The 27057-nt window shown below is 41.5% G+C and overlaps 1 protein-coding gene across 2 annotated transcripts in view; it reads left to right on the plus strand.

Annotated features, from left to right (window-relative positions):
* RAPGEF5 (Rap guanine nucleotide exchange factor 5) overlaps positions 1-27057 on the plus strand; it is a 225989-nt gene that overhangs the window by 33863 nt on the left and 165069 nt on the right. For both annotated transcript variants that reach the window (XM_046020444.1, XM_046020445.1), the window contains exons 2-5: positions 6046-6096; positions 8170-8276; positions 13610-13731; positions 15173-15341. In XM_046020444.1, the coding sequence (XP_045876400.1) occupies positions 6046-6096; positions 8170-8276; positions 13610-13731; positions 15173-15341 (449 nt within the window). The remainder of the gene's footprint in view (positions 1-6045; positions 6097-8169; positions 8277-13609; positions 13732-15172; positions 15342-27057) is intronic.

The following is a 27057-nucleotide window of genomic DNA, read 5'->3' on the forward strand; positions in this document are numbered from 1 at the left end:
GGGAATCCAGTGACAAGTGGAGGTGAGTAAGCTTGCTAACTTAATGTTCTAAAATCTTTAGTGACTTGATTCCTAAATTTTAAAGGCTTTTCTGTGATTGCGTTAACCAGAAAACCCCACCGTGTTAGGCAGAACTATTCTCTTGCTTGTAAATGCAGCAAGAAGAAAGATTTTCCCAAGAATCGAATAAAAATCAAGTCGATGACATGTTGGGGTTTGTTTCTGTCGTACCTATTGTGTATATTTTCCCAGAAGCTGCTGCTTCTTGCTGATTTATTTTCCTAGGCAGGCAAGATTTTGAAATATTTATAAGTATTCCTAGAACCCACTTCACTTTCCTACTTTGACTGTTAAGTGAGGCAAACATGTTTATACTAGAAGAGAGTCCTTTACTAATGGGAAGTAAAAATTAAGTTTAATGCTGCAGATGCCATTAAGAGGGGTATGCCTTTTGAGAAGGTATATAGCGTCTTTCTTTTCTGCAGACACGAAAGTACCTTGGCTTAGGGCTCTGTCTGGGATGGGGTAAAAATAAGACACATAACACAAACAGGGACAAGGTGGGATTTCCAGAAATACCGGCCCTTTGTTTTATACAAGCCAGACTTAGAAGCTCAGCCACAGATCCCAATGCTTTCGGTCAAAGGACTTGTACCTCTACGAGGTTCTGAACCCAGACGGGCCTGCCAAGGAGGCAGTTTATAGAGTACTCTGGGTCTCATAGCTGAAGTGAGTGAGGAGAAGTTCAGACTGCCGGTTCCCACCACGGATTGTACAGTGGTCACACATTAGACCCACGTGGGGAGCTGGGCAGAAACCACCCAGGTCCCACTCCCAGGGGTTCTAATTCTGTGCTCTGGGGGTCGGATGTGAGCTCCTGTTGAGCTTCTCTCTTCAGCTGGCTTTCAGATGGCTTTAATCTACGTCCAGGGGCTGAGAATCACTGGAGCTCGTGCTCTTTGTGACTTCCGAATGCAGTGAGATGCACTCGTTTGTCATGTCACTCTTAAATCATCACAATCTGTAAATGACACCTGTAGAGTAATTACTACAGATGGGCTTGGGTTGCAAACTTGGGTAAATTTCTTAACCTCTTGAAGTCTGGTTCTGCCAGCTGTGAAATAGAATTAATAATAGTGCCTACCTCGAAGTTGTTCACAGATTAAGTGGTATATGTTGCATGTAAAATACTTCGCACAATCTGTAGCACAGAGTAGAAACCCCGCTAGTGATTGACAGCGGGCAGCCTATTACAGCAGGCTGGTAGCTTTGGAATCAGTCTCTTGTTTCAGTCCTGGCTCTGTAACTTTCCAGCTCAGCGGCTTGAAGTCATTTTTCCCCTTCCCCTTTCCTTCCTTCTTTTTTAAGAGAGCGGGGGCGGGGTGGGGGGAGAGGTGGGACAGAGGAAGAGAACAAATTCTCAACAGATTCCATGATGCAGGGCTCAATCTCACAACCCTGAGACCATGCCATGAGCCAAAATTAAGAGTCCGACGCTTAACTGTATGACCCAGGGGCCCCATTGAAGGAAATGTTTTAGTTTCTCTTTTCCTCAGGCCTCTTGTCTGTAAAAATGTGAATAGTTGGGTGCAGTTACTATTATGGGAAAGTGCTAAAGACCAAGGAGGTGCTTAGTAAACATTTCTGCCACTTTCCATGTCATCCCATGTTTCTTAACACTTCATGGGCAATTTTGAGAACATGATTGATGTTGGTGTGGCAAGGCTGTGCTGAGAAGGTGTTATCACAAATGGCCTTTGTGGTGGTGACTGACTGGTGGGAGCACATCCCTTGGGGCCCGAGGCCGTGGTGGTGGGCCCGAGAGCTTGCGGGAGGGTGGCAGCACCCCTGCCCCATGCTTCCCTTTCAGCAGTTGGCTCCGGCTTGCGTCATGCCTGACTTGTGATCCTGTGGAATTCTCAAGCCCACGTACTGGCTGGGGTTGGGTCCCTTTTACCTTGATCAAACTCTGATTGAGCTAGAAGAGTATCCTGGGGCTTAAAAAGGACTCATAGGCTTAGAACTCTACTGGACAGCCTGCTCGGTCACAACTCTTATTGTTGGAGTCTATAGTCATCTCTTTACATAGGGACCTTCTGGTAACTTCGGAAGCTTTCTGGTTTGCTGGGTTTGTGAGAGAAACAAGTGCACTGATTCCACTGTGATGTTTTCATCTTCTACGTGATGGCCCAGAATAGGGAAAGGGCAGTGGCTGCAGGTGACAGAGAGTCATGTCAGTAAGTGAATTCTCAAGGCATCAATACATTTGGTAGTTCTTGCTGGTTCCTCTTTGAAATGGAGCAGGTCATACTTTTGCAGGGATTGAAATGATTCGGTCTTTCTCCTTCTTCTCTCCCCTTAGCCGCTTAAGTATTTAATTCAATCTAGGGAGAGTATTAAGGCATGTCCTTTAAGAGCTAGTAAGAAATGTGCCATAAGTCTATCATACAATATAGTAAGATACTCTCACTGACTCTGGAATGAGTTCTGTGCTTGGTTCAGACCCAACATCTTGGACCATTATAATTTAACTTCAGTGGACACCTAACTTAAAAAAAAATTAAGGTAATACATGTTTACTAACCAGTTACCCTTTGAGTTATGCCATTATTTGTTTCTGGAAGTTTGTGAATATCAAAGGGTTGCAGTTTTCTAATACACGTTTAATATATGAAAAATATTTGCTTGGAATCATTTAGGGATTCCTTTTCCATGGTTCACAAAAACAGAAAGGCGAAGAAATAAATTTGAATTAAAATCTAATTTCATTTGTATTGTTGGCAGTCTTCTCTCTATGGTAGAAATAATGTCTTTCACAAAAGTATCATTGCATGTAGCCGAAGTAATTCTAAGAAACTGGAAATAAAAAAAAATCATTTCACCTGGGCATTGTATTATGAGATATTATAGTGAGAGCCATTTAAAAGAGGACACTGTATCACTGCAAACAGCCATCCAAGATTATAGAGTAAACTGATAGGAAATGAGGATCAAGTAAAAGAATTCATGGGTTTAAACTGTTCTTTAGATCCTCTATGTTTATGGGGTGCCTGGGTGGCTCAGTGGGTTAAGCGTCTGTCTTCAGCTCTGGTCATGATCCAGGATTCTGGGATCGAGCCTCCCATCGCATCGGGCTCTCCGCTCAGCAGGGAGCCTGCTTCCTCCTCTCTCTGCCTGCCTCTCTGCTTACTTGTGATCTCTGTCAAATAGATCCTCTCTGTTCTGGTAAATGGATTTAGATTAGGAACGGCATCATGTATTTGTGTATGTTTCTGAAAGCACCCACAGTGCCTGGCCAGGAACTCAGTAGGTGCTTTGTAAATGAGAAATGAATGGAAGTTTGTTGCTACCAGAAGGATTAGATGAAGCCTTGGAATGCTCAGCGGAGAAATAAAACCAGGAGATTCAAAGAAGGGATGCAAACAGCTGATGACATATTAGGAAAGAATATCAAAACAGAGAGGGGTGCATTTTTAAGGGTGTTCTTGTGAGAGATGCTTTCAGGTAAATGCCAGAGAGCATTTGGTGAGGTGATTCAGAGCAGTGATTCTCATATTCTTGTAAGTTGGCCCACTATGTTCCTCTGACAAACTTACATAATTTCCTAATACCTCTTAAAAATGAGGTCATGCATAGACTATTTCATGTTCTTTTTTTCTCCAGGTCTTTGACGCTTGCTATTTTGGGTCAATATCAACAACAACAAAAAAGTGGTCTCTAAAGCACATAGTTAGGAGAGTTGTTTTGAGTTGAACACATCCGAACTTTACAGAGTTCTGCAGGGAGCTCTGGGGCTTCCTGGAGCCCAGCTGAGCTTGAGAGCCACTGTCCTCGAGCGTTAATGAAACAGAGCCCTCCTGGGACCAGTTAGGAGAGCACTTCACAGGAGTTTCTGACAACAAATGTAGGTATTGTGTTCTGGAAAAGGCAGTTCTTGTTGTGTTGCTCCTGCCGATTCCCTGTGGGCTGGTAGCTTATCTGTTATCTAGTCAGCATGGAAGAATCTCATGGCTTTATTTACTCACCTTACCAATCTTTTGAAACCAGCTATCCATGGGGAAGTTTCTGTGAAGTAGAATTGTGTGAGTGTAACACTAGTGTGGAGACGGCCAGATTTAGGCTGGCAGCTGAAAGAAAGGAAATGGTTTGCTTTCTTTTGTGAATGTGCCTCTACCTAGTTCTTGAGAACTTGTTTCTACCTAAAAGCTTTCTTTTCTTTCTTTCTTTTTTTTTTTTTTAACTAAATCATGTGAAGTAGTTGCTTTTCTGAGCCGATTCAGGCAATTAGATGAGTAATAAAGACTGTCAGTTCTGGCCTGCCTTATTGACTTTTAAAAGTCTCTCTATTTAGGGGGAGAAAAATCACTTATGATGATTCATCCTCGGATGATAAAGCTAGTGCATATGCAAATTTTAAATTGTTTGGTATTTCAATAAGTGAATATATTACATAGGCTCAGACGACAGAAGGCCTAAGAAGGGCTGATTGGGAGTGTGTATAATACCACACCAGAAGGGGTGGGTGGGTGCTTTATTTTAATACATGGGAATTAAAAATGGCCTGTCTACTTTCGTAAATTTAATTTTCTTTGAAGCCTTTGCAGATCTTTAGCAGAGTAAACCAATTGGCATCTCTGGAAAGAGTTTGTATATTTCTTTCAGTTTAATTAAGATAAGTAACAGGGGGGCCATGTGGAGTGGAGAGGATGCAGAATGGGAATTGTGCCTTAGACTAAGGTTTGGTTGAAGGTTCAGATGCTGAAAGGTGATGACTGGCAGGCTATGTTTTGTAATTCAGCCAGTGATTTTGAGAAGTGGAGGCGGCAGGCTAAAAACGATGGGATCTCAAAAGACAGCAAGCCTTGGAATAGAGTTGAAAAGAGCTTTTAAACATAGGTTGGGAGCTCAATAAATGTTAGTTTCTCTTTTCTGTTCCCCAAAGCACAATGGGAAATGATAGTAGTTTTCTATTGTGCTTAAGCATATATGGGTGATGGTGCTGCCTACTGGATCGCTAGGTACGAAAAATGAGCCGCTACAATTCAAATCATTCAGTAAACACTTACTAAATTGATACAGAGATGTAAATATCTATAAATAAGTGAATAGCAAAGTAAACATTTCTTTGCAAGGTTATGCGCTTGATGCTGTGAGAACAAAGCAGTATAAACTGTCAGCACCCGCTCCAGGAGCTTGTGGAGTTAGTTGGGGCAAATGCACACATAGAATGCCAGCCAGCCACACAGAGCATCCAGGAGCTGCCACGTGATTGTACAGAATAACAGAGCTGCCAGGACGGGCAAACCCCAGTGGACCGGGGCAGGTGGGAGGAGCTTCACCTAGGAACGGACTGCACTAAACCTGGACTTCGAAGTCTGGCGGGGTTCAGTGATGTGTCAGGGAAGATGGAGGACTCTCCAGTGTGGAGAGTGGTGTGAGCAGAGGCAGGTGGGAGCGCCGAGCTCTTCTGATGAGGAGGTTTGTCCTGTAAGAGGTTGGAGGGAGAATACAGAAACCTGTTGGAAGCAGCCTGTGGTGGTCGGATGGACTCCCTAAGCAGTCAGAGACCCACTGTAAAGCAGGGGACCTTTGTTCAGTTGAGGTTTGCAGAATGGCCTGTGGGGGCATGACCAGAGGTCTGGAAATCCATGGAGAGGCTGAAGCAGTGGTGTAGATGTACAGTGATGGGAGTCTGCGTTAGGTGGGGAAAGAGGAAATGAAAAGGAAAGGAGAAACAGAATCAAATCACACAGAGAATAAAATCCCAAGTATGAAAACCTCCATCTCTTCGTGGCCCTCCTTAAAGTTGTATCCTTTCAGTTGGGAGCTGTTCAAACAGAATAAACTGTCCCATTGGAATGAACGGTGACCAGATGCTTGCACTGAATGAGAATAAGGACATGAATCCTTTATGGCCCATGACTTGAGACTGAAGCACATTTTTTTCGTTTGGACGACTGCTGGACCTGCCGCATTGTAGACATTGACCCTGCTGGTACAAAGATTTGTTGTTCTAATTTTCCCCTCTTCTTTCTTTCAAAATAGACTCTATCGAGAAGAATTTCCAATCCATACCTTGAACACACGCCTTCCCAGGTACGATTCTTTTCTCTTACTGCATTTTCTGAAACAGTGATTTATGAATCCTGATGTAGAATTCTTCCCTTTGCTCCTGGGCATGCTGTCTCCCACGCTGTCTCCTTCACCTGGGGATAACATAGCTGAAGTTTTTTGAAATGCTCTGATAATTGTGTCATGGTACGAGATGTTCACCAGATAGGAAAAAAATATTTTCCCATCTTCCAAGCCTTTATATGAGTGTGCTATCAATATGGCAGAGTTAAATATATATATATTTTTCAATTTGCTGTATTAATAGAAATGCTGCATTTTTCAAAGAGAATATTTTATACTAAAAACTTGGTGTAACAGGGACTTATTTGTAGTTACCTATTAGTAGAATATCTCTAGGTTTGTTGAAAAAAGATGGGGAGCCTTCACTGTGTTTAAAAATTATTTGACAAAGAGTTCCTTTTTTTTCTTTTTTTTAAAAGAGTAACAGGAGGCTGTGGGCACTGTGAGGTCTGAAACTTTTTGGCCTTGTTCACTACTGTATCCCCAGCATCTACACTGGGGTCTGAGAGCCACTCATTAGATGTTTTGTTTTGTTTTTGCTTTTAAAGATTTTATTTATTTATTGGACAGAGATCACAAGTAGGCAGAGAGGCAGGCAGAGAGAGGGGGGGAAGCAGACTTCCCACTGAGCAGAGAGCCCGATGTGGGGCTTGATCCCAGGACCCTGGGATCACGACCTGAGCTGAAGGCAGAGGCTTAACCTACTGAGCCACCCTGGCACCCTCACTAGATGGTTTTTGAAAGACTTAGTGAATGAGCATTGATACCTTGTCAGGACCTGTCAAGGGTGAGCTGACTTGACCCTCCTTTAGGGTCGTATTTTTCTTTTCTTCCAAATTTTTATTTATATTCTAATTACTTAGCATACAGTGTAATACCAGTTTCAGGAGTGGAATTTACTGATTCATCATTTACATAGAACACCCAGTGCTCATCATGCCAAGCGGCTTCTTAATGCCCATCACCCATTCAGCCCATCCCTCACCCTAGGGTAGTACTTTCTGTCAGCCGACTTGTTGCTGTTTTTGTTTTGTTTTGCTTTGTATGCAGTTACAACATGTTAAAAAATCATTTCCTTCCCTTCACACTTTCTCATCAGGTTGTGTTTAGGAAGTGACACTAGGAATATTAGGGAAGTGTAAGGATAGGGTTGAAATGTTCCCTGTCAAGTCATAGTCAATATACTATTAATTGGTTTACTTCAAGAGAAGATATAAAATATTTTATAGGTGCAAAGTAGTGTAGCTGCAGAAAGAGTTCACCAAGAAATAAGTAAACAGATGTAGTGTGCATTCCCAGTATATATTAATTTTCACGAGCATCAAGACAGTTCATTATTACTTAGCTTTCTTTGTTTGTGGAACAGCATTGCACTGTGGAGGAACGTGCCAAATACAGAGAAAGGAGGTAATATGTAAAGTAGGACGTGGACCTCTCTAGATCCTTCATCCTCTAAGAATCAGAGATGCGTATGGGTGAATTAGGATGAAAAAGGAAGTTAAGTAAAATTTTTGTCTGCTAGGTGGAATCATGAAGTAGATGAAACCAGTGTGCTTGGAATTAACAAAGAGCTCTGCAGCAGAGGGAAGCTTAAAAGCAAAGCAGACAGCAGCCTATCACATCGTGTCACAGTGTGAGATGTTCACTCGTTAGGAAAACGTATTTTCCCGTCTTCCAAGACTTTGACATGAATGCATTATCAATATGGCACAGTAATATGTAGTATAAATATGCTTCAGTTTGCTGTGTTGATAGAAACCCTATTTAAAAAAAAATTTTCATTCTGGAAACTTGGTATAAAAATTATTTATAGTTAAAGCAGTTTATTTGGAAAATAGTTACTGTCACGTAAGAGCACAAGTGGACCAATAACAAAAATAAAATGGGTAGTAGTTGGTCTATAACTACGTAGGCTAAAGTGTTGTTAAACTTAGGGATGTGGGCATGATTTTTTTTTTTATATATAGTGTGCTATTGGCAGCTTACAAATTGTCATATTATTGGAAATTTATGGAGAATGTCTTTTCCATTTAGATTTATGGAGAGAATTCTTCTTGTGCAGGAAGAGCATTGAGGAATATTATTATCGTTCAGGCAGCTGACCTGATAAAGGACAGAGTGAACCTCAAGGGATTTTACAGGTAACACAGTTTTCTAACACGTTGTCAAAAATTCTCCTTGAATAATAAAAGAAAAATGTGGTGAAATCATAACCTTGACCACAGAGAGCTGGGCTTATCACTACTGAGAGGATCTGTTTGTTTGAAGTGTCTATTTGGGGTACTGATGGTGATTTTTCTCTTTAGACAGTAGACTCCTGGTTCTGAAGTCAGGGTATGGACTCTCCAGGTGCAAGTGGGTTCCTGAGAGAGTCTGCTCTGCTTCCTCTGAAGTGTGATGTTTTATAATATTTGTACTGGGCATGTGCTGCTTTGGGACTTCAATAAGCATAGGTCCCTTCTTCAAGGACCTTATCAAGGCTCTTTGAGGACTCTTGGGAAATCAAATGGGAGAGGGAATTCTGCTCTAACTTGCCAGGTGAGGTTGAGCCCCTCCTTGGGCACTGCAAGGAAGGGGAAGGGCAGGTGGCAAAGGGTTAGTTTTTCTCCACTTTAGCTTGTGAATAAGGGCAGAGGTATGAAAGTAGATGGATGGGCTAATGCCCGGTTTTAAAGTACAGCTGGACTAAGAGAATAGTCACTTAGAAAGTTGAGGACATGTTTTCAATTCATTGAGCCATTTAAAGAAAAAACAAAAGTGAATTATGAGCTTTTATTTTATCAACTCAAGGTACTAAACCATACCAAAAAATACCAAAACTAAATTATAAAAATAAAACAAAAAGAAAAAAATTTATTATCATTTTTTCTTACAGAAATGAGATTGCAATATACCGTAAAAAATAGGAAGAGTACTCAGAATAAATGACACCAAAAAAAAAAAAAAAAAAAAAAAAAGGAAAGGGACACTTGGGTAGCACAGTCGGTTAAGCACCTGACTCTCGGTTTCAGCTCAGGTCATGAGCTCACGGTCATGAGATAGAGCGCTGCCTCAGGCTAAATGCTCAGGGTGGAGTCTGCTTGAGAAAATCTTTCCCTCTGCCCCTCCCCCCCAAATAAATAAATAAATCTTAAAAATGGTAGGAAAGATTCTCAGAATAAGGACATTTCATTAAGTTAACAAAATTTAGCTTTATCACAAACTCATTGTAATATTCCTGTTTTTTTCCCTTTGTCACAGTTTGGGAAAAATTTCATCATGGCCTGGATGTGGGGTATAGTGATTCCTAACCTTCTTGAGTAAGAAGACCTCCTTTTTATTGAGACATGACTTAAAATGCACAATTCTTGAGGGTACAGCTTGAAGAATTTTTTATTATTATATACACCTATGTAACTATTATCCATACCCTAGATAATTCCTTAATGTTCTTTTCTCATCACTATCCCATGCTACCAACTACTTTCTAAGCAGACTCTTGGCAGAATCTGAGGTACCAGTGAGCAAGGGAGGGAAGGGAGTCTGGGAGAACTACAGTGAATTAATACTTTAAAATCCCATGCTAAATTTTTTAAAAGATTTTACTTATTTATTTGAGAGAGAGAGAGATACAGAGCACAAAAACGGAGTGGGGAGGCCAAAGGGAGAAGCAGACTCTGAGCAAGGAGCCCGATACAGGACTTGATCCCAGGACCCTGGGATTATGACCTGAGCCAAAAGCAGATGCTGCACCAACTGAGCCGCTCATGTGACCAAAAATCCCCCATTAAGTTAACCACATTAATACATATATAGGTTTTGAAAAATATGACCTAGGTTAGACATGATCTATTCTGTTGAGAAAGCATGTTTTTGTATATATGGACTCATGAACCTCTTGAAAAAATTTACGCCTTACCTTCCCACCCTCTGTAAGCAATTCATAGCCCGAGGTCTGAGCACCTTCAGTTTAGAGTCCGGGCCAAGTAGACATGACAGGTGAGAACAGCGGTTGCACTCATGGCTGGACCACTTCACATAGAGCCTTTTGAATTTTTTTTTTTAATAGTTGATATCAACTTTAAACTTACTTAATTATTTTTCATTTTTAAAAAATAAAAACTGGTTGAATAAAGCTTTGGGTCTAGTCATGAGCAGGCTCCTGCGATTCTTTTTAGCTACCACCCATGTCTATGTGTAAGACCTGTCATTGCTCTCAGTGCTCTATGTGGTCCCGACAGATAGAGATTGAAAAAATCATTGGGAGATGTACGTTAATGAGGATCATGGAAAAGAACCATCTATCCGAGTTAGAACAGATTTAGGGTTTGGTGGGACTTGAATGGGGAGAGAGCATGTGCTGTGCTATTTCAGAGTCCCCGTGGTTGGGCCAGAACTTCCTGTCTTTCACAATATAAGGATTGATTCGTGCCCGGGGTCTAAAGACAGTGCCGATGTGATTGCCTAGGACGGGTCATTTTCCTTTGTCTGGTAGTAAATTGAGGTGAAGTGGTCCCCATGTGCTACATGAGAATTACTTTCAAAATGTTGAGATGTTTTCTCTTCTTTTTGCACTCTAGAAAAAATCATACTGGTTTCTGAGACTTCAGTAAGTCTCTAAATACCATCACCCCATTTACATTTGAGATTAGGGTTCTTTCTGTCTGCAGTACCGTGAATGAATTGCTAAAAATGTAACTAGAGACAGAAGGAGACCAGAAACTGGAGCTGAAATCATGTTTAGTGTTATGTTATAGCAGTCACTTAGCCTGGTAGCTAATCACCTCCGTATCACAGTGTTCCTGCCTCATAGTGCAGCTCCAGTTAGATCTACATGTACTCAAACGATTTCTGGATCTGCTACAACACTGAAAATACCCTGGGAGGTAGAACTGGGTGTTGAGATCACTCCCTTCCATCTATCCCTTTTCTTCCTCCTTGTTTTCCCCTGAGTCCTGTAAGTCCTTTATGGTAGCTGCATTCTTGCAGCCCTGGCCAGCAAGTCAGGAGAGGAGTTCAGTGCAGGGGCCCCTAACTTCATGCTGTTTGCTTTGTTGATATTAATCATAGTGTTGCTCTCTGTTCCTAGTGGGGTTTTCCCTCATGCGGATGGGTTGTTGAAGGAGATTTGAAGCACAACTAGAGAAAGTTGGGGGTGGAGAAGGGGATCACGAGCACCTGAAACATAGCTTGCTGGCTGGGGTGGGGAGCTCCAGTAGACTGTTATTGTCATATCAGTGTTCTGACGATATGTTTCAGTGTGTGGAGTCAGCTCTGCTCGTCAAGACAGAGTGAGCCCTTCCCAGTGAGAAGCTAGAGCTGGCGGATTGGGGCTTTGTAGTCACCAGGGTCTTCTGGGCCCCATTCAGCCACACTGCGTAAGAATCTACACAGTAACCAAATCCCCCAGGTGCTCCTAAACCCAATTTTGAGAAGCCCCAGTTTAGGAGACTTCTTCTCCATTACCTTTGAGCAAGGCAAACATACTCACCTATCTAGCCACCTTTTGCAATTTGGCAGTTTGGTTTGCTTAGTAAATGTTTGGTTGTGTCCTGTTCTGGGTGGTCAGACGCTGAGAGCAGGTTGAGGACTGGATTGTTCTTAGAATAGGGATTATGATGATACAGTGTTTTAATCCATAGGATAAAAGTGTTTTACAAGCTCAAAGATGCTGGCTAATTGACAGAGGTGTTGAGGAATTAATTAACACTTTGAGCCTTTAACATGAAAGGTGTCTTATAGAATTAGAAGTTAATATTGAGTGTTTTGTCTGATTGCCTAGTTTATTGCGATCTGTTTTCTCCTTTTTCAAAAAAACATCCATTTATTTGACAGTTAATCTTTCTAATGTCTTAACACTAACCTGCAACTAAATGTGTTGGTTTGCCCTAATTGCCTTAGAGTATCTTTCAAATAGTGACACTTCCCCCCCACCCCACCACCCCCACAAAAAAAGATGCTTTATCTAAAGCTGGAATATTTGTTCAGATACCTCAGCAGAGGGGTGCCTGGCTGGCCCAGTCCATAAAGCATGCGACTCTTGATCTTGGGGTTGTGAGTTCAAGCCCCACGTTGGGCATTAAAAACAAAAACAAACAGACCCCAAACCACAAAACAAATATCTCAGCACAAAAGTTTATTTTTCCTTTTACCCCTGAAAATTTAGGGCCTCATGGCATTTCTTCACATTGTTGGTTACTGTGTGATTTCTAGGTATTGATGCCTATGGCCAGTCACAAAAAATAAGCAGTATTTTTCTGTTTTAGGAATAAAATAAATGTTGATGTGTTTTGGTTCTTAAATACCAAATACTGAATAAAGACAAACATTTACACGATGCGTCTTCGAAAAAAAGTAAATGGCGACATTTTCATAAGAGAGAATGATTTTCAGTGAAATTTCTGCAAATGAAAACTGTATTTCAGCAAGTTGTCTTCTTTTGGGTTTTCAGCTGAGGCTGATAAAGATGAAAAAGTAGGCATGAAAATACTGCTTGTGATGCCCAGATTGGGGCATGCTTCGAATATAGCTGTGTATTTTAAGACAGATTACAGGGGATATTTTTGTGTATGTGGTTAGTAGAATCCATCATACACATCTGGGTTTGTGGGTTTATGAGTTTATGACTTAGGCTGCTTAGCTAGATTGCTTAGATGATATTAAAAAGAATAATGGTCGTAGTGGTGCCTGGGTGGCTCAGTGGGTTAAGCCTTTGCCTTCGGCTCAGGTCATGATCTCAGGGTCCTGGGATCGAGCCCCGCACCGGGCTCTCTGCTCGGTGGGGAGCCTGTTTCCCCCTCTCTCTCTGCCTGCCTCTCTGCCTACTTGTGATCTCTCTCTCTCTGCCAAATAAATAAATAAAATCTTTTTTTAAAATAATGGTCATATTTATTGTTCTTTGAGACAAATTTTAAGATTTAATGTGTTTGGAGAGTAGCAAACAAAACTCTTTACCACTCACTGTGGTCATAACTTTGTATAATCTTCTTGGAGTTACTTTGTTCTCAAAAAGGCTAGATAAAAATCTACAAAGAGTTGAACAGAAGTTTATCACCATCACCTTGAGGTACTTGTCTTACCGAGACAAAAGCATTATCTTTATATAAAGGATCACTACATTTATTCCTTCATTTGTTCAACTACATGTTTTGAGAATTCGCTTTGTGCCTGGAATGTTCTCACTGTTGAGGTTTAGCAGTGAGTTATGTCCATAGTCCCTGATATCCTGAAAATTATTCTGAAGTGAGGGAAGCCGATATTATTCATTCAGAAAGATATACAATTACAACATGGTAGGTGATTTGAAGCAAAAGTATAAGAAGGTGTGATTCTAAGTTTTCTTCCCGAAGTGGTAGTTGAGCTGAAATCGGAAAGATGAGTAATAGTTGCCTGTTCATTTATTATTGAGTCCCTTGGAAAGGATAATATTAAATATAATTCTTGGGCAAATGAGTGGCAATAATGTCTTAATATGAACGGTTTTCCTTTTGTTCAGGAGGAGCTGTGTTGGGTCGGAACTGGTAGACTGGCTTCTAGAACACTGTCCTTTTGTCCAGTGCAGATCTATGGCCATAGGCGTCTGGCAGCTCCTACTGGATATGGGAATTATGTTATCAGGTCAGTATTACATGTTTTGTGAAGCATAGAAGTGTTATTTTATTAAGCTACCAGAAAAAATTAAACTTGATTTTCTAGAGGCTGTTACAATCTGGATGGAAATTGTTTCCACAGGAAAATATTTGCATTCTCTCACATTTTATAAACAAAAATGACCAGTCATCTTTTGGTTGTTCATTCTCACACCTTTTGTAAAAATAAGTAGGTACTTGCTGATTCATAGACTACTATGTCTAAGTGTCTTTCCCTTACCCTCTCCTCTACTCAAAAGCCTGCTCACAATTTTTTTTTTATCAGTGACATCTTTAGTTGCTCTAAATGTGTGATTTATCTAGCTGTACTTAAAATAATTATCAGAAACTGATTTTATGGAGTGGAATGTTATGCCATTTTAATTGACTAATCATGAACAATTAGAGATATGACCTATGAAAATTAGCTGTTTAAATAGAACATAAAATTGATGTTAACTAGCAACTAAAACAGATGGCAGATAGTGCTTTTCTTAGTTGATCCCAGGGAATTAAAGAATTAGAAGTTAAGCAATCCAGAGTCTTAATTTAGCTTCATCATGCAGGTGCTAGTTGGTCACTCGGAAGTTCCTTCGTCCCCATAGGTAATAAATATTGAGGGTCAGAGAGCATAGTAAGGTTCGGAAAGGCTTATCCAAGCCCCAGTGTAGTACCAATGGGGATGTGGCTATAATTTCAATGAGTTGTTAATACCCAGCACCTCGTACTCTGATTTAGAAAAGTGGTAACTACCTTTGAGGGATGTTACCAGCTTGCTCGTTGAGTCTCATGTTTTGGTGAGCAAAAAAATTTGTGTCAGTATACTTTTAGGTTAAGTCTCCAATTCTTGATCCCTTTTAAAACAACCTTGGTGGCGCTGACATGTTGAGCTAGATAATTCTGTTGTAGGAGCCTGCCCTGTGCATTATTGGCTGTTCAGCATTGTCACTTTCTGTACCCACCAGATGCCTGTAGCACCCTCCAGTAGTGAAAACCAAAAATGTCTCCAGACATTGCCAAATGTCTCTTGGGTGTCACAGTTGCCCCTGGTTGAGAGGCACGTCTTTAAAACTTGGGATAGTGTTGTATTTGTGTATCATTCCAGTAATTAAATCTATTTGTTTGCTTTGAGACACACAGAAATTCTCCCCACTTTTTGAATCGTTACTGATTTCACCTGTCTGTGAAGCAGAAGAATCGTAAAACACATATGAATATGCTGGCTAAAGCCTCAAGTAATAAAAATAGGTTGGTCAGTAAGTCCCTTTTAATTCAATGAGTTTGTGAGCATGAATGGACTTAGATGATGTAATTATAGTCCTACCCCTAGATTCTCCCTAATAATTAGCAGGGCTTTCAATTTATTATTTGGTTTATGACTCTCTAATAGATGTTAAAAAACAGATCCTCCCCTTTTTTGTTTCCAACAGTGGACCAGAATTTATACTTTCAAGATACCTATGTTTTCTACCAGTTTTCTTCTGATGAATGTAGCTACTTGTACTGTGAATTTGAAAGGGAAGAAGAATGGCAGAATGGTGTCAAGCTTTTACTGCAACTTGTACCTCTCATTCCGGCGAGAGCTGGCATCTGTGAACTGTAAGTACATGCTCTTTTGTTCTGATATAAAATTATTCTCACTTAGAGAACACTTCCTGTTTCTGGGACTGTGCTCTGCTGTTTAAGGTCACCATCTCCTTTAAGAGATAGCTGTCCCATTCCCATTTCTCAGATGCAAGTTCAGAAAGGCAAAAGAAATGACTGGAGATTAAATCCAGCTAAAAAATGACTGAAGTGGTATTCGAATCCCAGAAGCGGATGCCTGGCCAGCTGTGCTATTCTCCGTCTACTGTAATCATCACTGTATGAGCAGCAATCTAAATTAGAGGTAAAGATGCTTTGGCTTAGGTTGAAATAAAATAATAACTGACATATTATGTGCTCTCCACATCGTGACTTTCCTAAGAAAGAGACCTTTCTGTGAACAGACCTTTCTGAAAATAAGTGAGAAGCAGCATTTGGCAAATTAAAACACGTGAATCACAATCACATGAAGATAGTGAATCACTTTATGATTAAAATGAATTAAAATTCATTAGAAAAGCCTTGGGCACAGAGCTTGAGTCATGATATGGTGCTGTTGACACGTCTTTGTCTCTCCACGGAATTCATGATAAGCTTATTTTGGAATAGTAAATTTCAGGTTAAAACTTTCCATCAATAGTTTTTCCATATTCACTTTTCAAAATACGTCCCCATACTGTTGACTCTCTGTGAGATCAGCACGGCAAGTGGTGTCATTTTTATCTCATGGGTAGGAAAGTGGGTTCCAGGGGAAACACCTACAATCATCACAAAGATGAGTTACTCTTACAAACAAAACAAAACAAAACCCACGAAACTGGACAGTTAATCCAGGCTTTTAGAAAAGAAATAAATGTTAGGATATTAATGAGACAAAGTGCTAATAGGTTGATTGTAGAAACATATCTTATGTAAGGAACTATGCTAACTGCTTTGTATTATTTCATCTTCAGTTGAATTCCAGAAGTTAGGACTATTGTCGCTATTTTTAAGTGAGGAAAATGAGGCACAGAGGTCAGGTGGCCTGTCCAAGGTCACACGAGTGGTGAGTGGAATGTTAGGGTTTGCATCCATGCCCATGTGATCTAACACCCACTCTTCTAACACCTGCCAGAGTGTGTTTGTTCCAGGAGTTATAGGGGTCATTCCAACTTCCCCTTCTAAGACACTATAAACAGAAGCTATAAATGTTAGACTCTGAAATGGTATGACTTTACCAATACCACTGCACATAGAGGACCTTGGAATGGTAAAGCAAAATTCGAATGTAATTCTTCACTCAACTGTCTAAGCACAGATGTTCTTCAGTGTAAGATGCTTTTAACAGAGGTCAGAATTTCCCGAGAAAAGTCAAGGAGCATTTTAATAAACTTTAATAAGCTTTCCAAGAAGGAGCGTGTGCTTTGGAAGCTAGAGATGACTTTGACTCCCTTTGATGCCGTGGGACTGGCATTCTCTAGCAGCTCTCCTTCACCAGTTCCCATCCTGCACGCAAGGAGGAGGGGCCATCCCCCCGGGTGCACGCAGGTCACCAGGGGCATGAGGGCAGCTGAAATGAGCTTGCAGGCAGTCCTCATGATTTCACTCCATTGCTTTCTCCCTGACCCGGGCAGCGGATTGGAATGCCACTGGGGGAGATGACCTTGTTACAGGGAAACCCAGAGTCCCCTCTAGAGTCTAAAAATTACTTTCAAAATTCAGTTCCTAATATTAGTTCCAGATTACCTCAGTCATTTGTCACACCTATCACTGAGTACCAGCATCACGCCTCTGGAGTTGAGAATCACTCGTGCCTTGTTTATTGGCAGGTTTTTTATTGGTGGTGGTGTGAACATGCACATTGACAGTGGTCATTCCTCTGGGGCAATTGTCACTGGGGACTGAGTTCCTTATTATAACTACTAACTACAAACAGGTAAAGTTAATGAACCACAGCGAGTCTCTTAATGGCAGGAGATAGGTGTATACACATATATAACATATGTGTATATGATATACAAATATATAACTTTTTTTCTAGGCTACAGTTATAAGCAAACCTCTAAGGGTAAAATTTTTGGCTAAATTTTGGAAAGCCAAGGTTGAGGTTATCCAGACTTGGAAGAAATTGTGGTCAGAGAAAAGGTGCCTAGGGATACTGTCCTCTTCCAGCTATAATGGCTCAGCCTTCCTGTGGCTCGATGCATGTGATTCTCGTTGTAACTTCTGCTCTCCTCCGGTGATCCCCGTTCATGCTAACCCCCATCTCACACCCGTTTATTCCCTCCTACCCCTGTGGTGCTTGGGCTCCTTCCTGGGCCCCTTTCCTTATCTAGTCAAATTCTACCCACCCCTCAAGGGGGAGCCCAAGTCCTACTTTGACTACAGAGCTTACACACCGTCTCCAGTTCCTGTCTGTTCTACTTTCAGTAACTAATGGCGCTTGCTGTTTGCTTCCGAAAATTTTCCCATTCTTCTTTGTCATTAGTCCTGTGTTACCCATTCTGCTCTCTTAATCCGTTTTTATCCATTCTACTGAAATGGCCTCTCAGGTCCTTTTGATTCATTAACTTGCTTCATCCATTCACGAGCTGAAAATCCTGTCCTGTGGTCCTTTTGATATTTGAAGGCTATTAAGGTCTGTATATGTGGTTCTGCATTAGGTCCCTTTAATTTGTTGTCTTCTAAATCTCTGTAAAATTATGTGAGGAAACCACTTAACGTCTCTATGTAAACACAATTCTGTACAAATATATCCTTTTAAAGTGGATTTTGTTTTTTCCATTTAGGAAAGACTTAAAGCAGGATGGCAAATGGATCTATTGCAGGTTTATAGGCTAATTTGAGGGGGGGAAATCCTGTTCTATACAAAATAACTTTTACATCCAAACTGAGTAGATAATTTCAAAGGAGTGTCGAGAGTACTGTCTCTGGGAGAAAAAATAGCAGTCATGGTATTTTATTCAAGCTGAAAGCCAAATCAAGTCATCCAGAATGGACTTTATTCTAGCTCTTTTTTTAAATTTTTTTTTTTTTTTTTAATTTTGTGGAGGGTGGGTGGGCTGGGGGGATGTTGTTTAGAAATGCTGAAGTAACAGCATAGGGAAAGACAACCTAATCGTGCCTTCAGGACTAGTGAGAAATTGGAGGACTTACTCTGTGAGGAAGCTTGGCTGTTTCAGTTTAACCACCCTTACAGCAGCTGCCAGCTTACCAGGGAGCAGTAGGGCTCTGAAAGGACTGAGTCTATGAACCTCAAATACACGAAACTATTTTCTCCAATTACAGGGCAGTTTACATTTAAGCTGTTATTTAAAGAGTTCTAGAGGATTGCTCAAAGGTAACTCATGCTACACCCAGACATGTAAGAAAAATGTCATGTCTTCATTTTCCCTCTCAGCTATCTATTATTTATTGTCCACGTGAGCCTCCATCTTGCTAGGTAGCCAGAAAGAAGGGAAAGAAGCCCGTAATTTTAGTTTAATCCAGTTAAGTTATTCTAATAAGGTAAAAGGCTGTGGACCATATTGTGATAAAAAGGTTCAGTCTGTGCCCACTCCCTGTTCCTCAGGAAGACAGTCTCTGGTATGTGGTGAGTGGTATTGGTCTCTCTCTCTCTTTCTTTTTTTTTTTTTTTGAAGATTTTATTTATTTATTTGACAGACAGAGATCACAAGTAGGCAGAGAGGCAGGCAGAGACAGAGAGGGGGGGAAGCAGGCTCCCCGCTGAGCAGAGAGCCTGATATGGAACTCGATCCCAGGACCTTGAGATCATGACTTGAGCCGAAGGCAGAGGCTTTAACCCACTGAGCCACCCAGGTGCCCCGTGGTATTGGTCTCTTAAGCCTGGTAGAGAAGGCTCTCCTGTCAGGGTGGGCCCTTTCCCATCCCCACTGATTTTGCCTAGTGGATGGGCAGCCCCTTCCCTAATGATCCCTGAGGTATAACTGGGGTGTTCTGTTGTCATCTGCTGTGGAGCCTGGGGCTGGTACAAGTTGGGTTTGTCCATCCTGGCTGGACCAGTGTCTGTTCGTCCTGCCTGGCTGGTGGGACTTCCTGCGTACCTGCTGGTGTTGCCGGTGCTCCTGAGGGTCTGGCTGTGACTTCCACAGAGAGTCCATTCAGCCCTATGACCTCTGTTCAAACAGCTCCCTCTCATGGCATCCCAGCCTGTCTTTTCCTGATTCTAACTATTGAAAAAACAAAAACATGTTTATTGTTGTTAATTCTTATTTAGCAGGGGACTTAGTTAAATGGTATCTTAACCTCAGTCCAGCAGGTTAATCTGAGTTTATTAGCGAGTCCCCTGAGCGGCTCAGTCGGTTGAATGTCTGACTCTTGATTTCAGCCCAGGTCATGATCTCAGGGTTGTGAGATGGAGCCCTGCATTGTGCTCTGCCCTGGGCGTGGAACCCACTTAAGATTCTCTCTCTCTCTCCCTGCCCTTTCCCTCTATCCCCAACCCCCAAACCCCTTTCCGTCTCTAAAAAAAAAAAGAAAAGAAAAAAGATGACTTTCTTAGCATTCATTATACCATGCTCTAGGCAGAGACGCAAAAGCATACTTGAGGTAGATGGCACAGGGTGCCGGGCCTGCAGCTCGGAAGAGCGGCGGCACGTCTGGGCAGCACAAGGTAGGTCGCCGCAGCTGCAGCAGGGAGTCACCGCGAGAGGAACTCAGGTTTTGAGAAGAGTGGGGAGCACATCTCAGATGGAGCTCCCATAGGGAGCACAATCATTATCTTTACATCGAAGAAAGCAAATGACCTGTGTGTCGTCAGCTCTGAAAGAAGTAAAATACAGTTTGTTCCTTGAATTCACAGTAACGTTTTTGTCTTATGTTTGCTTAATCAACATGTACAGAGTTCATGGTTCTGTGATCCATTTCTATGTAAAAGGTGTCTCCCTACTTAAAAAATGGGGAAGAATTGGCTTAGTCACATGGCCTAAGCTGGCCTGGAAGTGACAACAGGAATAAAATCAATAGTAGCAGCAATGATGAACACTTCTTACAATAGAGGTTTGAAGTTACAGATGAAGGAGCTGCGGCGAGGTAGGCTGCAGTGATGTGAAATGAAGGCAGAAGGTGAACTTGGAAGTGACCTCTGTGGCAGTGGTTCTCAACCATGACCCTTTCAAAAATAAGGAGGTGTAATATGAGATCTGTTGAATCAGGCATGGGATGGAGAGCTGAGACAATCATATCCATACTTAATGTTAAGTTCTAAAGGTGAGGCTGATGTACACCAAAGTTGAAGTCTACAGTTCTGTAAAGTCAGCCATACAGAAAGTGTTTGGTTAAGTGGTAGGAACCGTGAATGTTAACTAAATCAAAGTTGTAAACTACTATGTAAAGAAGTCAGATTAATGCCATTATGATGAAGATTTTATCAAGCATGGTACTTACCGCCACTTGGCTGACACTCCTGAAATTCCATTCATTTAGCTTTATAAACAACTATATTTGGAAGGGAGTCTGGAGTCCTTAAATAACTGAATTTGCTCCTCTTAGCTTTAGATAAGGAAAAGGGGCAGGGAGAAGAAGTTCTGGGAAAAGGCAACTACTTGTCACCAGTACTCTTCCTCATCAGACTTTCACTGACCATGAGGTTTGTATGAAGTACAAGTTTGTGCTTGGCCCTGTGGGAATACAACTCTGTGTAAGTAATATAAGACCCTTTATGAGGCCAGCATGATTAGGACAAAGTTCAGAAAGAGAAAATGAATGTGAAAACCAGGAACTTTCTCAACAAATTTTTTAGTAGATGGAATCCACCAATATATGCAAGTGATAATACATCATGAAAATCTGGAGTTTATCCCAGGAAAAAAGGGATGGTTCAAAGTTTAAAAATCAACCAGTATAATTCATCAGATTTAGTCTAACAGGAAAAACTGTATGATAAACTCCATAGATACAGAGAAAGCATTTGAAAAAAATTCAGTATCCATTCGGGATTAAAAAGTCTTGGAAAACTAAGAATATAAGGAAACTTCTTCAATCTGATAAACCTTACATAAAACCTATGGCTTAACTTAATAGTAAAAGACTGACTACATTCCCACTAAGGGAACAAGGCTAATACATATCCCTTTAATCGCTTCTCTTCAACACTAGTCAGTGCAATAAGGCAAGATAAAGAAGTAAAAGATATACAGACTAAAAGAAACAATATAGCCACCTCTTTTTGCAGAGGACCCGATTATATAAATAGAAAATCCCAAGGCATCTACAAAAACCTACTAGAACTAATAAGCAGGTTTAGCAGGGTCATAAGATACAAGATCAGTGTACAGAAATCAACTATGTTTCTATGTACTAGCACAAAAAACACTCTGAAGTACTTAGGTACAAATCTAAAAAGTGTGCAAGAGCTGTATATCAAACACTTCATGAGTGATAAAAAAAAAAATCAAGACTTAAATAAGAGGACCTCTCCATGTTCATGTAATGGAAAACTCCGTATTATTAAGACCTAATTGTCCCCAGACTGACTTATCTTTTCAATGGCAGTCATCTCCTTGTCTGTTGGCCTCACCATACCTGCGTAATAATAAAACCTACTTTTGGAAACACTGACCTCTGAACAGGGAGTGTCCTGGTGCTCAGTCCTCAGACTTTTTTTTTTTTTTTTTTAGATTTTATTTATTTATTTGACAGAGAGATCACAAGGAGGCAAAGGGGCAGTCAGAGAGAGAGGGAGAAGCAGGCTCTCCGCTGGGCAGAGAGCCCCACGCGGGGAGAAAGAGGCGGGGCTCTATACCAGGACGGTGAGATCATGACCCGAGCTGAAGTCAGAGGCTTAACCCACTGAGCCACCCAGGCGCCCCAGTCCTCAGACTTCTTTCTCTGCTCTTAACTCTGGCTGTGTCCTCACCCAGTTCTTTATTTAATATCCTCCCCACAGTGGTGATTTCCAAAATTCAGTGCCCTGTCTGCCCTTGGCACCCTGCATACGCCAATGCCACCACCACCCTCCACCCCGTCACCTCCACTCCTTTATTGTCCTTATCCTGCCTAACTTTGCCTTGTCTGCCTGACATGTTTAAGCAAGGTAAGAATCCATTGGCATTCTTGATTTCTGAACTTGTGCCGGGTTAACATCTTCTAAGTCGGAGATCAACTTCAAGTCCACCATTCCTATGTCCCAAACCAGCCTTTTATATTCCTGACTTTTCTTAATTAGATTCTCATTTTATGCTCTTTGGGGAGTAGGAAATAAATACTGGATACGTAAACATTTTTTGAGTATTTCTCAGAAAAAGATTCATGATGGAACTTGGCACAAGTTTTGTATTAGGATCATAGGTGAAGAAAATTTCCATTTACTACTTTAAAATTGTATAAAAATGCTATGAAATCAGCTGGTCTTAGTCTTTGTTATTACTCATCACCCCTTCTCCCAAGGAAACACTAAGCCCTCCAAAATTTCCATTGTTTACAGAAGAGGCTTATTCTAGCTGTGGGAACAGATTGTTTATTTTTATTGGAGTACATAATTATTGAAGAGTAGTATAGGAATTTTAACAAAAATTGAACTTTTAAACCTGGTTTTGCTAGTATTTGAAATGCTAGCTGTTTACTTAAATATTAACTACTTATCTTCAAATCTTCAATATAAAATGCAAAAATATCAGTAGTAACTAATTTTATTTGATTTTGGATGAATGTGTAACTAAATATCCTGGACTCAGTGAAACCTGTCACATTCACATTTTACTAGTGTTTGGTAAAAGGCTGCTAGTTGTGCTTACAGAGGCCAGATCCTGTGAAAAATTAACTTCCCTTTAGAAGGTTGAACAGAAGATTGTATTCATGATATCAGAGATCGCAAGAGAAATCTAATTCTCATTTTTCTACAATCCCAGTTTTTCTTTTTTGTCATAAGAATTTGTTATGCAAAATAGATGTGTCCAGAATATAGGTGTTAGAGCAGGGACAGTACATGAGTGTACTTTCTTACTCCCGGAGTCAGTGGCTGTTGGATGTGGTGGAGATTGAGTCTGTGTACCTGGAGAGCATTCTCTTGAATAGTGTCTACGACTTGCTATCAGTGATTCCTAAGAAAGAAAAAGTCTGGCCCAGGAAATATTTCTGCAAGAGAAAAGCCCTGAAGTTTCCTTGCTCAACAGTCAGCAAGTATGGAACAGACGCTGAGTTGTCCCAGGAGAACGTGAACTGTGGCATCATCTGCTGACCTGACATCATTTGTTCTCAGTTTGGTGGTGGGAGAGCCCTTCTTTCTGCTCACGACACATTCTTCTCTCTGGGCTGTGGGTCCTACCCTTCCTTGGAGCCTTTCCTTTCCTGCTTTCTCAGTATTTCTCTCTTGGCTCTTCTCTTTCAACAAACAAATGATTCCCTTAATCGTAATAACCAGAAACCAACCAACCTTTTAATTTTATACCCTCTTCTAGTTACTTCTCCATCCATTATCTAGCCATCAGCACAAAAGAGAAACTCTTTAGCCCTATTAGATGGGGTGGTGACTAGTCTGGCCTTGGGTTAATCTCCTGCTGTTTCCTACTTCCTTGTCCTGGTAATCCTGCTGCAATTGCAGGACCACTCCTTACCATCTGAACCTCACCCTGGATATTACTGCTCTTAAGAAGTAGCCTTTGACAATGACAGATGAGGCTGAGTGCCTCTCGCTTGGGTCGGCAGAGTATCTTAAAGGTGGACTTTGCTGTGTTTTGTTTTGTTTTGTTTTCATAGGTGTGTGTGCCGTGCATCTTCTGCTTGTTGCGGGATCATGTTTGAAAGATTCCTGTATAGTTTGTCTTGGTTCTGGTTTTTTTCTGCACCCTAGAATTTCATCAGCCTCTAGCAGAGGTAGTCTAAATAAATATTGTATTTCCCTCTGGTCCCTCCAAACCAAACAAATAGCACGGGACAGCTCAACACCAGCCCAGCTTTGGGGGGTGGGGGGTGCTGGTGGGAAGTAGTGAACAGGCCTGCTTGACATCCCCCTAGAACAGACTCTTCCCCGTTAGAATTCTGATTTGGAGATGGGCGTGTTCCCCACCCTCCTTGGGTCCCAGTTTAGATTATCTCTGTTTAATGTGAAGATTGATGTGTATGTGAATGCAAAAAGCACCCAGACACAAACGAAACCCCTGGGAGAGCAGTAATAGCATTTCACATGAAAGCCGACTGAGGCCACAACTCCTTTTGTTAGGTTTCTTTGTAATGTGCAGCTCAGTATGGTGTCAGCACAGGTATGTCTGGAAGGTCGTGGATAACCAGCTGGTTTGGCATGGCCAGTTATGCACAGTCTCTGCCTCTTGAACTACTTGACTCCAAATTTTTGCAATTCCAACAACCATAAAATAGATATTTAATACATTTTTCCAAACAATGTTACGCATAATGGTAGCTCTTGGCAGCCCACGTATGCTGTTCAATATTGAGACACAGATTGACAGACAACTCGTGCATGTTTGAAGTATCAATATACAAATGTAAAGTGGTCTTATTTGGATGATATTTCCGTAGTAAAATGGCTCCAGTTTTCCACCCTGAAATATCATGAAAACTTCTTCCAGTTAAAAAGGAAGTAGGGTTTTCCAACTCCAAGATGGTGTTGGTTGCTTTTGAATCTTAAGGCACAAATTTTTGGCCAAAATCTGGTTGAGGAGCGTGGGTTCTGTCTCAGATATAGAAGATGTATTTTTAAGAACTTCATTGGAATAATTTCAAACCCATTATACTAATTCTCATGAAGGAATTCCCACTGAGAGAATGCTGGGAAGCCCTACAGGGATACCGGTTAAATCCAAATTGTTAGAAATTACACTGGGCCTGAATGGTATAAAATAAATTCCATTGCCCGGATAATGGCCCCCTTTACTGAGGAGGGCCTCAGTACCTCCTGAGCCCCTTTATTGGAACTCAACACTATGTGACTACAGAGCTGTCAGAGCTAAGAGATGTTCTTGGCTGGGGACTTACTGTTCTTTTCTGCTGTGGGCTGAATTGTACGAATGATTGTCAAATAATTGGCTGGGTCACTGCGTCTATACTAGTTATTTCTTAGAAAAAGGTGAAGAGGTGGGGGTGCCTTGTATTGCGATGACTTTTAAGATATTTCAGAGTTACCACATGTCTGGTATTTAATATAAGAAAGTCGTGGTTGGATGTGAATGGCAAGAAGGTCACTGAAAGAAGGAACTGCTGCAGGGAGCTGGGAGAACCATGGAACAGCTCAGGGAAAGCATTCTTGAGTAAAAGCAGGGTCCTTCAGTTGAATTGACTGCAGGTAACAAGCCAGCACCTTCTGCATGGTAGCCTCGGGATAGAGATTCATAGACCACTCCTTAAAGTTTCAGGGACTCCACGAATTTATTCAGCAGTTACTAATTGAATGCCTCTTACGGACTGGTTTGTGTTCTAAGCATTGGGGATGTAACCATGAACAAAATGGAAATGTCTAGTCCTATGGAGTCTACAGTCTAGTAGGGGAGGACAGACAATTTCCTAAATAAACAGACTTAGGTTGGTTAAAGGTAGAAGATTTTATGAAGACATATAAAGTAGGAAAGGAGGGATATGTAGATAAGGGTCAGGAAAGAAGTTGACAGAGACCCCAAGGCTATGAGGCAGAAGTGGGGTGCATATCTGAGGAAAGAGTGCTGGCTCCGGGGGATAGCCAGTGCAGAGGTCTAACGTAGAAGCATTAAAGGCAAAGCAGATGTGAAGGGAGGGAGATCTGTCAGCCTCTGCAAAGACTTCGGTTTCACGAGGGAGATGAGGAGTCATTTGAGGATTTTGAACAGAGGAGGGACATGGCGTAACTTATTAACAAGACCACTCTGGCTCCTGGGTCCAGGTCAGAGATTTGGGGGCTGGGACAGCAGTGGTGGTGGTGGTGGTGCAGTGGTGAGAAGTGGTCAAATGGGAGATACACCTGAAAGGTAGAGCCGGTAAGATTTCAGGATGGATGTAGTACGGAGGATGAGCAAGCAGGGATCAAGGATAACTTCCAGCTGGAAAGTTGGGGTTGTCACTGATGAAGGAGAAAGACTGTAGAGAGGGCAGCGGTTGGCTTGGTTTTGTTTTTGGTGGGGACTGGGTAGAATGATACTGTGTTCTGTTTGATGGTTAAGGGACAGAGGCGGCTTTTGCCATTCCTGAGTCTTTCCATTGGCACCCTTAGATCCTGCAGACCTCTCAAACGACTGAAGACATCTGTGCACAGTATCAGCACTTGGGACTTTCCGTTGGAGAATTCCTGGACCTGGCTTGGGCTGTTGGGAAGCAGGGACCTTGAGAAGCAGCCATAGGAATTTGTAAATCTGTCCTGCCTGCTGGGCCACAGCTTCCTGCTGGCACAAACACTCTGGGATGGGTCTTCCTTCCTGGGGTCACTGCTGGTTTCTTTCTGTCTCATGTCACTTGTCATGGCCATTACCTGCTGATGCCAGCTGGGCTTTTTCTGCTTCCCTTCTCTAACCACTGACAAACCACACAGAACTTCTCTCTTCCTCTTCTGTTCATTGATCCCCTTGAGTAATGGGAAAATAGGCAAGTATTACAGTTGATTCTTTTCTTTATCTCCCCTTGCCCTGTTTCATTACCTGTTTTGATCTGACATGGGAGAGCTTTGTCTTCACTGGATTGTGTAATGATGTGTGGTTCTATACATAAAATCAACATTTATCTTCTTTCAAAAAAATAAATTTGTTGGGTAAAGAGGGTCTGGTACTTCTGGGCATTATGGCATAGATCTGGAGAGGGGACACAGTGATTAGGT

Source organism: Meles meles, chromosome 10 (assembly GCF_922984935.1).
Source record: "Meles meles chromosome 10, mMelMel3.1 paternal haplotype, whole genome shotgun sequence".
In the NCBI taxonomy this organism is placed as follows: domain Eukaryota; kingdom Metazoa; phylum Chordata; class Mammalia; order Carnivora; family Mustelidae; genus Meles; species Meles meles.